This window comes from Alligator mississippiensis, chromosome 4 (assembly GCF_030867095.1).
Source record: "Alligator mississippiensis isolate rAllMis1 chromosome 4, rAllMis1, whole genome shotgun sequence".
NCBI classification, from domain to species: Eukaryota; Metazoa; Chordata; order Crocodylia; family Alligatoridae; genus Alligator; species Alligator mississippiensis.
In genome coordinates, this window is record NC_081827.1 from 243,480,093 (window position 1) to 243,494,809 (window position 14,717).

The 14,717-nt window shown below is 47.1% G+C and overlaps 1 protein-coding gene across 1 annotated transcript in view; it reads left to right on the forward strand.

The window, feature by feature from the left end:
- ESYT3 (extended synaptotagmin 3) overlaps positions 1-14,717 on the forward strand; it is a 57,687-nt gene that overhangs the window by 12,214 nt on the left and 30,756 nt on the right. Inside the window, exons 2-6 of the mRNA XM_059727443.1 lie at positions 142-183; positions 1,505-1,639; positions 2,491-2,567; positions 11,415-11,481; positions 13,845-13,934. Coding sequence (XP_059583426.1) covers positions 142-183; positions 1,505-1,639; positions 2,491-2,567; positions 11,415-11,481; positions 13,845-13,934 — 411 coding nt within the window. The remainder of the gene's footprint in view (positions 1-141; positions 184-1,504; positions 1,640-2,490; positions 2,568-11,414; positions 11,482-13,844; positions 13,935-14,717) is intronic.

Sequence of the window (14,717 nt, forward strand, 5' to 3'; positions counted from 1 at the left end):
TATACCTCCAAGCTCTGCATGACTTTGTGTGAATGAAACAGGTTTTAAAACAATATCCTCATTATGTCTTCATAAAGGTACTACAATTGTGACTAATTTGCTCTGGCCACAATGATTCACTTTATTTTCCTGTGCAATTAGGTTCACTTCCCCGATGTGGAACGCGTGGAGTGGCTGAACAAGGTGAGAAGTTTTTAATTGAAGTGTAACTTTTTGGCACCATCATTCTTGAGCCATTGCTACCATGGGGTTAGCTGCCAACACAAAATTTCACTCTCCTGTTTAATAAAAATAACAGCTTGCTGTTTTAGGAAGTCCATATTTTAAACACATGAAGCCTGAGTAGATTTAGTTCGAGCCAAGCGCTTGTCCAGATGATGGAGGTTACATTGCCTCTTTTCCACCTTTTAAAGCTCTTGTCAATCATTATTTATTTTTTTCCCATTACAAAATTGAAACATTTCATTTGAATTGACTTGAAATTAGATTTTTTTTCTTATCAAAATGAACCACTCTCCCCAAATTTGGTTTAGTATAGAATGCACTACACTCGAATGCTTTTGAGCCAAAACATGAAGTTTTGGGGCACTTGCTAAGAACAGCAGGCCGACCTCTGTACTGCATTCGAAACACTGCCAAAACAGTCCTGTAGTTAGGGAGCCTAGGTACCAATAAACTTACAATATTTGCTTGAATATAAGCTGACCCCCCAATAATTAGATTTGATGTATGGAAGATTTATAAATGTGTTATCATTTTCCAGGTGTAGAATCTAATTATTCATGCCCCCCAAGGAGGGTACACAAGGTGAGGGGGCAGGCAGCTGCTCTGGGTCTGACTCTGCCCCTGACCTTCTCCCCGAACTTTGTACTCAAATCTAAGATGAGGGGCTTTCCCCCTCACGCTGGTTGGGGGGGGTGACTTCATCTTAGATTTGAGTAAATGTGGTATTTTATGAGCTTCCCATGTATCTCCTTCCTCCTACCATTCTTACCCTGTCACCATGTGCAATCTGGATTGTCAACTTCTTCCTTATCGGAACACTTCAAAGTAGGACAAGGAAGATTTTTTCTTTAAAACAATTTTTTTTCTTGTGCATGCACCTAGTTTGAGACGCCTTAGTGGAGCCAGGTTTTCCAAAGATGGATGCCACCAAATATCTGACAATCAAATGCTTTCACCCTATCTCAGGTTGATCAAGGAAGAATCATTGATCCCTTGTGAAATTCCTGATTCTAATGCGCAAAAGGCAGTAACTGGTGCAGAAAAAATGAACATGTACAAGGCAGGACATAGATAACTAAGTTAAAATGCTTCTGAATAGCTTTAACAACCCACAGGATGCAATCAAGTCCCATTTGGAAGCGGGATTAAAAACCACAGGTCTTGTTTTAAAATTTAAAATGCATGGTGGTTAATGTGCTGTGAAACGCAAGTTATTCTTGCATTAGATGCATCTTGTACAGAGACTTATCAGTGTGTTTGTGCTTTCAATACCCTGCAGATCCTTGAACAGGCCTGGCCGTACTTCGGGGAGGTCATGGAGAAAACTTTTCGGGAAAAAATTGAGCCAAAGATCAGAGCAAAGAACACACGTCTGAAGACGTGTACTTTTTCCAAAATCCACTTTGGGGAGAAGGTAGGACAGGTTCCTTGGACCGTTGTGACAAGAGTTTGCTCTGCTGAGTTACCAAACATGGGGGGGATTCAAGCACGAAGTCCTTTGTTACCATAATGCTGGGGACTGAAGCACTATCGCGGTCCTTTTGGAGCTCCTATTGATACGTTTTCTTTTGAAGCCATCCTGCCCTCAGTTTCCATTATTTTATTTAAATAGGCCCCTCAGCATAAATGGAAGAAGGATGTAACCACATTTAGGGATCACCGACACTGTACCAATGACTGGGGGGGGTTGGCCTTTTGAACAACTGCCCATGTTGCATTATTGAGGCTGGGAAATGCATATAACCCCGTATCAGCCTCCATTCGTATCACACCTCCATTACAAGTAGCTGAATGCTTTCCTTGTAAATCTGGGAAATACAGCATGACTTGCTTGCGCCTAGTCTCCTCTTTGAGACTGTCAAGGTTGCCGGGCAGGATTTGGGTTGTGGGTTGGGCCCTTGAGGTTGGACTTGTGTTGCTGTTGCTCAACGACATTCAGCGCTGGGAACGTTGTGTTGTCAAGGCCGTCCTGCTGCTAGCTCTTAGACAGGTGTCCAGTTTGCCCTGGAACGTGGGAAATGTGAAACAATAAACTTGCTCAGTAAATGTTTCACTTTAACAACATTCATTCTCCACCTTGCTCCTAAATGCTCGTTGTAACTGAACCAACCCTGGCAGTTTACTCGCTCATTTTAAGGTATCGTCTGGTGAAAGCTTTTCACGACAACTCTGTCCGTGAGTTGAATGAAAAAGGTCAAGCTCCTTATTTGGCCCCTAGTGAAAAGAAGCAATATGCGTCCTAGCTCGTGTGTATTCTTCTTTCAGTGCCCGAGAATCAATGGAGTAAAAGTCTATACCAAAGAAATCGATAGAAGACAAGTGACCATGGACTTGCAGATATGGTATGTTGAATTGCCCTTCATTTCAGTTCTTTTAATTCGCTGCCTTTCTGGCAGGTACTGAGGAATCGCCCCAGTGGATTAGACATGAGCTCTGTATAATCCAGCAGCCTCTCCTGCCTCTCCTGATAGTTTGGTTTGATTGCAAAAGATGTAGGAAGCTTGTTATAGGCAGATGTGTAGTAATCCAGCCTTCAGATCAGGTCTGCTCCTGGCTTCCGATAGCACGTGATTAGCTTAAACCGTGAAGTGTGACATTTGATATCCCTTCTGTAAAGCTTTTGGTGTTTTCTATGATGCCCTTAAAACAATCCAGCTCCTTTTTAGGTCTTGTTAAGAGCTTGGCCTGAACGACATCTTCCGGCAGCGAGTTCCACAGTTTGATTGCATGTTGAATGGGAAAGTATTTCCTTTCCTTCACTTGCCTATCTTTTTAATTGAATCTAACTTTCCCTTGCCCCAAATGAGACACAGAGGACTGAGACTCTCGAGATCTCTTCTCTTTTTGCTATTTTATTAATGGCCTTTTCAAGGTACATACTCCTAGTTGTTTTTCCCCATATTTTTCGTCTGGGAAACTTTTCAGTCCTGGGTCAGTCTCATTTCATTAAATGTTAACCTCTTTCTAAGGTGGGCTGGCCAAAGCTGAACATACTCTTTCAGATCAACCCGTGCTATTTCTTTATAAGAGGCCTTCCTTTTTAATATTGTTTGTATTATTCATCATCACAATCCCTACACATCCCACTGTCCTGCTTGATTTTTTTTGGGTGCAACTGAGTAGAAAATCATCTCCTTGTAAACAGGGATAACATTTGCTTCTCTCCAGTCCTCTGGAGCAGAGGACACTTTTAATGGGATTGCATGATTTTGTTAAACTCTTTTCTTGGTTACACTGGATCATAGCAGGAACTGCTTTTGCTTGAGCCTGCCTATGTTTTTGTAAGCTTCCTGAGTGATCCATCCCATGAACTGAATCAGATTTCCTGCATGGCGCTACCAGCAAAAAAGCAGGGTGAAACTATGAATGTGCAGCTACGAACATGGGACCTGTATCTTCCATTTCCTTTGGGGCTGTGGAAATCCTGACCTTCTGTGGCTCTGATAGGCAATCTGTGTCTCCCATAAAATTGTGCGCTGTATTTTAAACTTGTACTTGTATCGGTTCTGATACAAGATGCTGCTAATTGTAGCAACTGAAGCTCCCTCTGCGATCATCAGGGCTCTTTGACAATAAGTAGACAGTGTTTGTGATTGTTTCTTGCTTTCCACATCAAGGTCGAGGTTTGCCTGCACAGCCTGGCTGCAGCTTGTGTTACTCCTCAATTCTTATAATTGCTCCCTTGGTGCTTTTCCTGTTTTTGCTTGCTTATGTGCACCTGATAGGGGAACATTTTCCATTTTGCGCCCTACTGGGCTGTTCCCGTCTCATTCACGTTCTTCCTTAAGACCTGTTTTTTCCATGCAGGCTTTTAACATTGCTGAGGCGAGGAGCTGGGTCTCACACCACCCTCTTTCACAATAAAAATAGTAGTAAAAGACCTGTTAGACTATAATTTCTTCAAGACAAGGAAAGCTCCTCTACGCGCTGTGCATAATAAGATGCTGACATTAGTTTCTGTGAAAGAGCGTTGTATTGGGTCTTTTGTACTATTGCTTCAGGATTCTGGTATAAGGAGCAGCGGCACAAAGATGATGCTGTCTTTTTGTCCTGTGACACTTTCTCCAGGTTGCAAAAAGAAAAACGGGAAGTGAGTATCCTTGAAAATGGTTGGGAATAGTAGCTTTCCATTGCAAATCGGGGGGTGTCTGCTAGAATGGACTATGTGATTTCTCCCCACCCCACCCAATAGACACACGCTCCTGCAATGCCCAGATTACTTGCATGCATCTTTTAAGCAAAAAGAAATTGCTCTGGTGTCAGGGACATGGACTGAAAAGTTCGTCTGTCCTTTTGTGCACTTTAGGAGATGTTGATGATGACTTCTACGGTAACATGGGAACTCAGACTAACTGCTAATTTCTCTGCGCTGTCAGAGGCGCAGAGGAGCGGATCAGTTGGTTCAGCTCGAAGTAGCAGAGTCCTACCTCCTCTTCTATCTTCAGGTGCGACATTGCAGCTGTATGCACTCAGTTGTAATCTGTCTTGCTGGAGCTAAGCAAAATGAAACTGTGTCAGCTTGGAGACATCCTGATTTGGAACTGAATCCCCATGTTGTGCGTCACACTTCCTGATCATTTGTGTCCATAAGAAGCTGGTGGTTAGCTATTAGTCGGGAAATTTGCCTCGACTCCTATTCAGGGGTTGGCATTCATGTGGATGTCTCTTTCTGAGGCGGGTTGCGTACTAAGGGAGCCCCCCCGCGACATTATTTTATGTAGCACTACAAAAATAAAGAGCTATGGGCAGCCTCGTGTTTAAAAGTCTCCAGCTGCGGTGCAACAAAGGCATACTGTCCAGTTCAAGGGCAACAAGGGGTTGCTCCTTTGCTCCCTCTGCCCCCAGGACTTTAAAGGGTATGTGGAGAGGCCTGAAATTGGGGGGCGGTTCCTGGTTCTGGGGCTGCCATCGTGCCATTTAAGGTGCCCAGCGTGCGGGTAGCCCGGGGCTGGGAAGTGGCTCTCCAGTCACAAGCTGCTTATATGCTGGGAAGTGTAAAGTATGAACGTGCAACCTGGGAGCAGGGCTGCTTGCAGGATGCTCGGGGGCAAATTTTGTGCTGTGGAAGTTTATCAATCGTGGAACGGTTTATCCTTCTCAGACCCTGACACCAGAAACGGGTCCATCGTCGTCACACCCTTGTGCACTTCGGTCACCCAATCGTGATGATGCGGGATTAAAGAAGCTCATAGTTGAGGCTTTTTTTCTAATATTGAGACCCAAACAGTTACAGCTGATCAGCCTCTGTCTAATAGGAGTGTTCCTAGTGATGGGGTAGGACAGTGTTTAATGTCTCCAGGCATGACTCCTTTTTGGCTTGTCATGCATTAGTTTCTGCAACAGGAATCCATTATCCTGTGACACAGCTCCTTTTCCCTGGATTGCAGTTCCTGCTGCACCCGTGATGCTCAGTAAATGGTTTCTGGTGTTGTTCCCTTTGCTGCGTCAGTTTTGGGCCTGGGTGTGGGGAAGGACTGCTTTTTCTCAAGTCAGACTTCCTCCTCTTGCTAGTGGGGCGTCGATGGACAGCTGCTTCTTGGTGGCTTAACTCTGAGAGCTGTCACTCTTAATGACTTGTATGGGTGCTCCGTGTGATGCTGCCTCAGGAAACAGAAGGACGAGGGACAGAAATTGCTCATAAGTTGGTATAAGTGATCAGAAACTGGTTCAAATCTGTAACACAACGGAAGTTCAGTGCACATAAACCACTTTCAAAATGGCCTAAACCAGCGTAAGATAAACATGGATTGTTGTAGTATTAGACTTCACTGATTTATGTTAAATCAGCTTATTGAACTTGAGTCCCGGATCCCCTCCGGATTCAAGTTAACTCGCAGTCCTCCAGCATCCCAGGATGCTTTGCACCTCTCCTGCATGCCCCCCTCTCAGGGTGGGCAGGCCAGCCTTGGCCCAAGCTGTCTGCTCCAGTGGAGCAGGGATATGTGCTGCAGCGCCGCACAGCTTCTGGCCTGGGCCAGTGCAGGCAGGTGGCTGCATTTCCTGAATCAAACGTGAATGTCTGTTCACTTGCTGATCGGTTCTCCCTGCACAGCTTAGACTAACCTGCAAAGATTGAATCGATTCAGCCTCAGGCTTTTTGACTGTCTGTACTTAGCCAAGATGCTTGTGAAACGTTCAGGTTAAGTCTGTTGTTAATAATAGCTGGCATGCAGAGTATCTCAGAGCATTTTGGAGGCATTAGCTCATTACCCTTTATCACAGTTCCCAATCAGGAAAAATTAGTGGTTTTATCCCTCTCACAGGAAACTAAGGCACAGAGGGGATGACTTGCTCAGGATCAGGTAGGAGGCCTTCGGCAGAGCCACTGGAAGAACCTGCCGAATCCCATGGACTCAGGCAGTTCTGCTGATTATTCAGCTTGAAATGTCAGACTTTAAGCAGTGGTTTGTCCCACACCCACTCAAGGAAGCTGGACAACCTGTGGGGTAAAATCCCCATTTGTTACAAGCTCTTTGATACTACAGAGCAGAGGTGTGGTGAGCTCCTGCAGTGCCTTGAGCAGGGATTGTTGGGGGGGGTGTCATATCTGCAGTAGGAGAGCCAGTATGTGCCCCCTTTGCCCCCCGTGCTTCAGGGGTCCAGACAGTGCAGTGAGCCTCTGTGAGCTGCAATAGCCCCACATTCGGGGCTGCCCCCTAGTACCCTGTTCCCATCCAGTAGCATATCTAGGGAGGGTGAGGAACTGTGCCTCCCCGCGCGGATGGCAGTGCCATTTTGCTCCCCCTTCTTCCCCAAACACTACATGGCTGGGCAGCGCAGGGCTGTGCCCGCATAGCAAGTACTGCCAGGGGAGATTCTGGCACCTCCTCTAGGGGCCCAGGGTGGGTGACCTGCTCCCTGCTGCCTCCCCCCAAGTTACACTGCTGCAGTGGAGAGGGGTTTTAGACATTGGTCCAGTCAAAGACCAGGCAAAATTGTACCGTTTATTCTTTCTTTGAAATGAAGGGATTTCAAACTCTGTAAGGGGAAAGGTTTGTTTTTTTGGGGTGACCCAAAGAATAAATCTTCTTTCAGAGAGCGCTTGAGAGCATGCTGGGAGACCTGTTGAAAGGACTTGGTTGGAGCCCATGCATTAAGAATTTGTTCTTAATATTGTATCTGTCCACTGAAGATGGAAGTTAGTTGCCATATGTGACAGACAGACTTAACATTTCTTCTGGTTCCAGATAGGCTGCTGGCTTCAACAGCGTTGTCCAAATGTATATATGTTGCAAAACATAAAAACTTTTCCAGTGAAACCACTTGTCTTGCCTCTGCTTTGCTTCAGGATAATCCTTCAGTCGTCTTAAGTTGCTCCAAAACAATGCTAGTGAGAACCATTAGCTGAAAGTATTAGAAACCTGACTTTCCCTCCAGCGTAGCAGCATGGAGTTTGCCTGCTTTTTATTTTGATAATCTAGTTTGACACTAAAGTCTTTTCAGTGACATTTCCAGGATTGTTTGCAAATTTGCCTATTTCTATAGCCATTTCTTCCCACTGAGTGCCGTTGTTTGGTTTAAGAGAAAATATATAACGTATTGTGTGTGTTCAGTTGCTACATTACCCATTCCTATGTGTAGTCCCTTTGCAAAAAGAAGGTAGATTTCCAAAATAGCCAGCAGTCACTGTGAGGATCCTTGGTTACGGAGTAAAAGGCTTAGCTGTGCTTGGAATGGGGCTTAGTATTTTCATATGCTGACTGCTTTGCACTTGGGGTGTTAGCTCTGTTTGCAGGATCTGGAGAGAGCTAACATTGCACGAGAAACCAAAGAGATCTGTTCAAAGTTTGCCTATGTGGCTTTGAGCAAAGAAGGCCTGATTTGGGGGTTAGGCACAGGAGTAGAGGATCCTACTTTATGCCGTAAGGCTGGGGTCTGATTGCTTTGTCCCTCTTCCAGCTTCCTTGTTCACATAGACACCTGATGGGGGGGCATGTGCCCCCCCTAACAAGGCCATCCCCGCCACCAATGCCACTGGCACCAGCTGTTTCTGCGGGTGCTCACCAGCCCCGTCCCTGCCACTGATGCTGTCGCCGGCTTCTGCGGGTGCCCCCACCAGACACAGGAGGCACTAGTTGCCCATGCTTGTTCATCAGACAGGTGTGTTAATACTTGCTCTTCCAGCTGTTGCCCCGAGTTGTGAAGCTTCTTGCAGTGTTTGGAAAGTGTTGTAAAAGGCTGGCATGAAAGGTGTTTGTAAAGGCACAAGGCGTTTTTTATTTGAACTCAGAGCGGATGGAAGAGAGAGTTCAAGGGTGGGAAGAACTTGAATTCATCCTTCTCTAGGGGAGGGCACGTGGAGTCTGAGGTTACATAAACCGTTGTTGGGCAGAATCAGAAGGCATCTTGCCCCCAGGGGCAGGCCAGCTGCCAAGACCGCCTTGCAGCGACTCCCCTAGCCTGGCTGGAGCTGTGTGAGAAATAGAAATGCTCCAGGGACCTCATCTGGCTGCTGAAGAAAAGGATCCCTGCCTCTCCTGAGTTCCCTCTGTAGACACTAAGACACTACATCTGCAAAAAAGGACACCGGATGGTTTTCAAAAGAAGCTGAAAAGGACAAATAGGGGTTTTTTTTGGCAGTGCTTAAAGGTGGGCTGAACACCTTAGAGCATCAGTTGTGGCCTAGGAGCCCGGTTTGCTAGGAGATAATGAGAGGGGAGGGGAGGTAGGTGTCACAGCAGTAGAATGATGTGCTCAGATCGAGTCTGTGCATTTTTTCTGACCAAATACTTGTTTTGGGAGTCATCTCAGGTGTGCCAGCCCGTGGGTGTTGTTGGCAGTGCCACATGTGCATTGGTGATGAGGAATAATGTTGAACCAACAAGCAGCAGGAAGGTAGTTGGGCTATTTGGTCTCTGTATGGTTTCCAAAGCCTGCCTGTGGCATGAGCGGGCCTTAAGAATGAGTAACGAAGCTACAAAATAATGATCCTGTTCCTTAACCATACCTGTCTGGCACAAAACAGGATATGAGCTAAGCTTGCGTCCTCCCAGGTTGAGAGGAGAGAGGCACGTGCACACAAACAGGCATTGCTCACCCCACGGGAACCACGCAGCTGTTGTGAAAGAGCAGGAGCGGCGGAAGGGAAATTTAGACAGATTGAATGGTCCTCAGAGCGGGCCTGGGCTGCTTTCATCGCTCCCTAGTTTCATAGATTTCATAGACATTAGGGCTGGAAGGGACCTCGGAAGATCATCAAGTCCAGCCCCCCGCCCAAAGGGCAGGACGTCAGCTGGGGTCATAGGATCCCAGCAAGATAAGCATCCAGTTTCATCTTGAAGGTGTTCAATGAAGGCGCTTGAACAACCTCCGGTGGCAGGCTGTTCCAGACCTTGGGGGCTCGGACAGTAAAGAAATTCTTCCTTATGTCCAGCCTGAAACGATCTTGTAGTAGTTTGTGACCATTCGTCCTCGTCATCCCTTGGGGCGCTCTGGTGAACAAACGTTCCCCCAGATACTGGTGGTCACCCCGATAAACTTGTAGGTGGCCACCAGATCACCCCTGAGCCTGCGCTTTTCCAGGCTAAAGAGCCCCAGGGCTCTCAGCCTGTCATCGTAGGGTCTGCTTCCCTGACCTCTGATCATGCGCGTGGCTCTTCTCTGGACTCTCTCAAGTTGGATCGGAGGGACTGAAGAGAAGTTTGAAGTGGGTTGGGGGTGTAGGGTTTTTGTGGGAAAGGAAGGAAGAAACTGCAATCTTTTTAAAATGCTGCCATCTAGAATCAGGCTGGAAAAAGATCCTGCTCAAGCCTGGTTTTTTAGAAGATTTGGTAAAGTTCAAGCTTTTTTTATGAGTTCTAGCCAGAGAGGGTATGCCTCTGCTTGAACACCTAGTGTGGCTATTTCTGCTTGATCTCATGGCCAGAAAAAAACCCAGTGGCAGAATATCTTAAAGCCAGGCTCAGCTTCCCCGGAGATCGGGAATAGCAATGAAGTTGTTCACAAGATCTAGCCTCCAGGTGTAAATAACGGAGGAACCGCAGTGGCAGAAATGATCCAAATTGGATCCTAGCGCTGTCTGGCAAGAACTGTTTGCTGTCATTGCTACAAGTTATTAGGCTAGGATATTATCTCACAATAGCATAACTGAGGGAGGGAAGTGGGCGACTGAGGCAGGAGCCCTGGGTGCTGCCTTGGAGGAAAGGGGAGACACAAAAATAGATGCTGTTGCATCAGCGATCGGCCGCGCTGCCGCCATCTGCCGCGTACCAGCTGCTACCCTGCAATATCTCAGGAGAACAGCCCTAATTCCCTTCAGTAAGAGTAGAGTGTTTTGGAGGAATAAAACCCTTAGGCATTGGGATGTAAACCAGTTTCTGATGACGATTGGGAAGTATCTTCTTTAGGCAAATTGTCCCCTAACTTCCACTGTGGGCTTTGCACCATCTGCTGTGAGATGGTGCACGGACTGTAGCATGGACTTCTGATACGATTTAGTTTGCAGCAGAAATGCCAGCAATAGCAATAGGAACTACAAAGATCTTCTTTTCCCCGTTGAAAAAAAAAAGAATAAAGAATGTGGTAGCACGGACCTTGAATATTGCCCGTGAGAAAGGTCTGAAGGCGGCAAAGACAGCCAGGGAAATCTGGAGTATTACATCCCGCATCCCTTTATTGAGGACCGGATATTCCCCACGGGAACCGACCAGCAGTTGACCAGTTGTCTGTCTGTCTTGTCACCTTGGCCTTGGACGGTTATTTTTAGGATGGACTTTGTATCTGTATTGAGTTTCTCTGGCCCAGGCTGCTGCAGTGTGATGCTATATGAGCCAAGAGAGGTGAAATGGTATCCTGGGGCCTGACTGGTGTCATGGGGCTCTGCATTAGCCACAGGTGGTTGGTCTGGGGATCCTACGATAGGACTGGGGAGCCCTGGGCTGTTCCTTTACTCTGTGGGACTCCTGTATCCCCTGCTGCTGCCTTAAGAGAAGTATGTTCCTCACAACTGCCAGTCCTCTGAGAGATGGAGCAAGAACTACAAATGCTGCTATCCTAGTTAGCTTTGAGATTTTTGGTCTTTATAAAGTCCCAGCCTTTCCGATTAAGATGGCGGGCTTTCCTCTCAACTGTAACCCCAGCCACTTCTGCCGAATCGTGTTGGTGAGGTTGATGTGCTAACTCTTTACAGCCCCGTTTTGTACATCTTCAGCTGTTGCAACCACTGGAATAACATGAGACCTTTCTCTCAGTTATATAGGGGACTGCGAAATTCATATGGAAATATCCAGATTTAAAGTTGGAGTGAAAGGCATCCAGGTGGGTATCATGCAGATATTATTCCCGTGATATTGTGGGTGAGGTCTGAGACACCTGTGGCCTGCTGGAAAGGCCATGGGAGACCTGGCATCTATTTCTCACTCTGCTGCTGGGTGATATTGGAAATGTTACTTCTTTTCTTGCTGTTTCCACCTGTCTCTTTTTTAGAAAGGATTTTGAGACTTAAAATGAAAAGCTCTATAAAATGGTAGGTGGTGCTGTGTGTTAAACCTCTGGGAACTTCATGGTGACTGCAGTGATATTGTGATGAATGATGATACCTCCAGTTTAAGTACAGGCCCTCTACCACTTGAATTTAAAAGTGAATAGGATTTTCTAGGGGTTACAGACACCCAGTGCCCTCAGACTCGATTGAAAATCACAGCTTTGGCTTCATACAGTCTCTGATAGCTGAGGAAAATGTCTGATTCTGCTTAGGAGAGGGCATTAGTTCTCCCATGCAGTTGCTGGTTGATAAGTCACTTTAGACTCCAGATTTCCTCTTTGTGAAAAAGAGGATCTATGGAGCACAAAGGGACAGGCCTGTCTAAAGCACCTGTACTGACCTGGGGCAGCTGTTTGAGAAAATTATCCAGGAACACATCTGCGGGGGGGGCAGCAGGGGAGATTATGCTTAGGGGCAACCATCATGGGTTCATTCGAGGCAGGTCCTATCAGACCAACCTGGTGGCCTTCTACGACCAGGTCATAAAATCCTTAGACACAAGTATCGCGGTGGACGTAGTCTTTCTGGACTTTAGGAAGGCCTCCGACACTGTCTCTCACCCCTTTCTCATTAAAAAACTAGGAGACTGTGGCACTGATGCCTACACAGTCAGATGGGTCACTAACTGGCCAGAGGGCCGCACCCAGAGAGTGGTGGTGGATGGGTCTTATTCGACCTGGAGGGATGTGGGCAGTGGGGTCCCCCAGGGCTCGGTCCTCGGGCCCGCACTGTTCAACATTTTCATCAGCAACTTGGATGAGGGGGTGAAAAGCACCTTGTTCAAATTTGCTGATGACACTAAGATGTGGGGGGTTGTGGGCATGCTAGAAGGGAGGGACAGACTTCATTTGGATCTGGACAGGTTACAGGGGTGGGCAGATGAGAATAAGATGGGAGTCAATACTAACAAGTGCAAGGTGCTGCACCTGGGGGGGAAGAAGCAGCAGCATACCTACAGGCTGGGGAACTCCCTTCTCGTCAGCACACAGGCAGAAAAGGATCTTGAAGTCATTATAGACTCCAAGATGAACATGGGCTGCCAATGCGGGGATGCAGGCAGTGAAGCTAACCGCACCTTGTCCTGCATCCACAGATGCATCACGAGCAGTTCCAAGGAGGTGATCCTCCCCCTCTATATGGCACTGGTCAGGCCCCAGTTGGAGTACTGAGTCCAGTTCTGGGCGCCGCACTTCAGGAGGGAGTGGCCAGCGTTGAGAGGGTCCAGAGGAGGGCCACTCACATGGTCAAGGGGCAGCAGGGCAGGTCCTATGAGGAGAGGCTATGGGACCTGAACCTGTTCAGCCTCCATAAGAGAAGGCTGAGGGGGGACCTGGTGGCTGTCTGTAAACTTACCAGGGGGGACCAGCGGGGAACAGGAGAGTCCCTGCTCCCCCAAGCACTACCAGGAGTAACTAGGAACAATGGCCACGAGTTGACGGAGAGTAGATTCAGACTAGACATCAGGAGGCACTACTTCACTGTCAGGACGGCTAGGATCTGGAACCAACTTCCAAAGGAAGTGGTGCTGGCTCCTACCCTGGGGGTCTTCAAAAGGAGGCTAGATAAATCACCTAGCCAGGGTCATTTGATCCCAGCATTCATTTCTGCCCATGGCAGGAGGTCAGACATGATGATCTGCTCAGGTCCCTTCCGACCCTACCAACTATGAAACTATGTATTCCCAAGATGGTTAGAAAAGTGCAATTAGCTTACTTTTCAAATTCCAAATGGCTGCAGTTTGGGTTGCTAAAGCGATTTATTATAAGCTAGATGAATGTTATTTCCAGCATTAAAAAGCTCACCGTTTAAGCTAAAGAAGGCAAATACTAGATGATTTCAGCTGTCCTTGCTCAAGTAAGAAAAAACACAGAGCTCCACTGCGGATGATGGGAACTCGGGGTGCTTTGCTGGGAGAACGGGTTTTGACGAGAGGTGTGTCAGGTGCCCCATAAAGTGTAGGGGGCAGTGTTTGAGGTAGGACTCTGTTCCTCGCTCCTCGGGACCTCTGGACCACTTATTTCTCTCAACAGAGCTTATCCTATAAGGATTCTTGCCTCCTATTTGTCACTTGCTATACGGTCACTTAAATATGGTTGCTAGTGTCTTACTCAAGTTTTCCTTTCCGTTATGTCCACAGTTACGTGGAACGTTACGGGTGATCCTGGAACCCCTACTCACGGCCGTGCCTTTTTTTGGAGCTGTGACATTGTTCTTTATTCAAAAACCGGTGAGTCCCTAGCAAACTCCCCGGGCTGCCTTCGTTGATTCTTGATCTTCATTTAGGATGTGACATTACCCGAGGGAGTCAGCTTACCAAATATCCACCTGCAGTAGCATAGGTACTACCTTGTCCCAGATGGAAGACTTGGACTAGAGCGGTGGACAGTGGTTCTTCACTGCGGGTACAAAGAAACGCTAACGAACGGTGAATCCCTCTGAAATCCATGCCTCCTGTTTGAAGAGCCATGTGTTACTGAAAGGCTTTTGTCTTACTCGGTTGGATTAATGCGCAGTTGGGTAAGAAGGTGGAGTCCTTGCCCCAAAAAGTTTATGATCGGCGGGACAAATTTTTCAGCTGGTCTCCCTAGAAGGTGCAGGGCTCCACCACATGCAGACCTTGCCCTTAGAGTAGAGGGGGACTGGAGGAAAGAAACACCAGTTTCTGGAAACATGAAGATTTCACAGGTCGAAATGAGGTGTGCTAGAGCTGAGGGTTTGCTTTGGTTCAAGTCTATATTGGGAAGGAGGAGGGTGCGTGTGTGTGTGAGAAGGGGGAGAGAGAGAGATGGACAGACAGAGCAGCAAGGTAGCGTGGACTGCAAACCACGTTAGTAGTGCTGACCCTTCACACTTCAAACAGATTTCCTAGTTTCTTGACAGAGCATTTCTAGCAGAGCAGTGTGTGATAACAGTCACGTGTCTAATCCAAGGAGAAGACGTGGTGACAACAACTCAGCAAGCACTGCAGGCATTTGATTCAAATGTCTATCGTTCAATTTTTTACACTGGG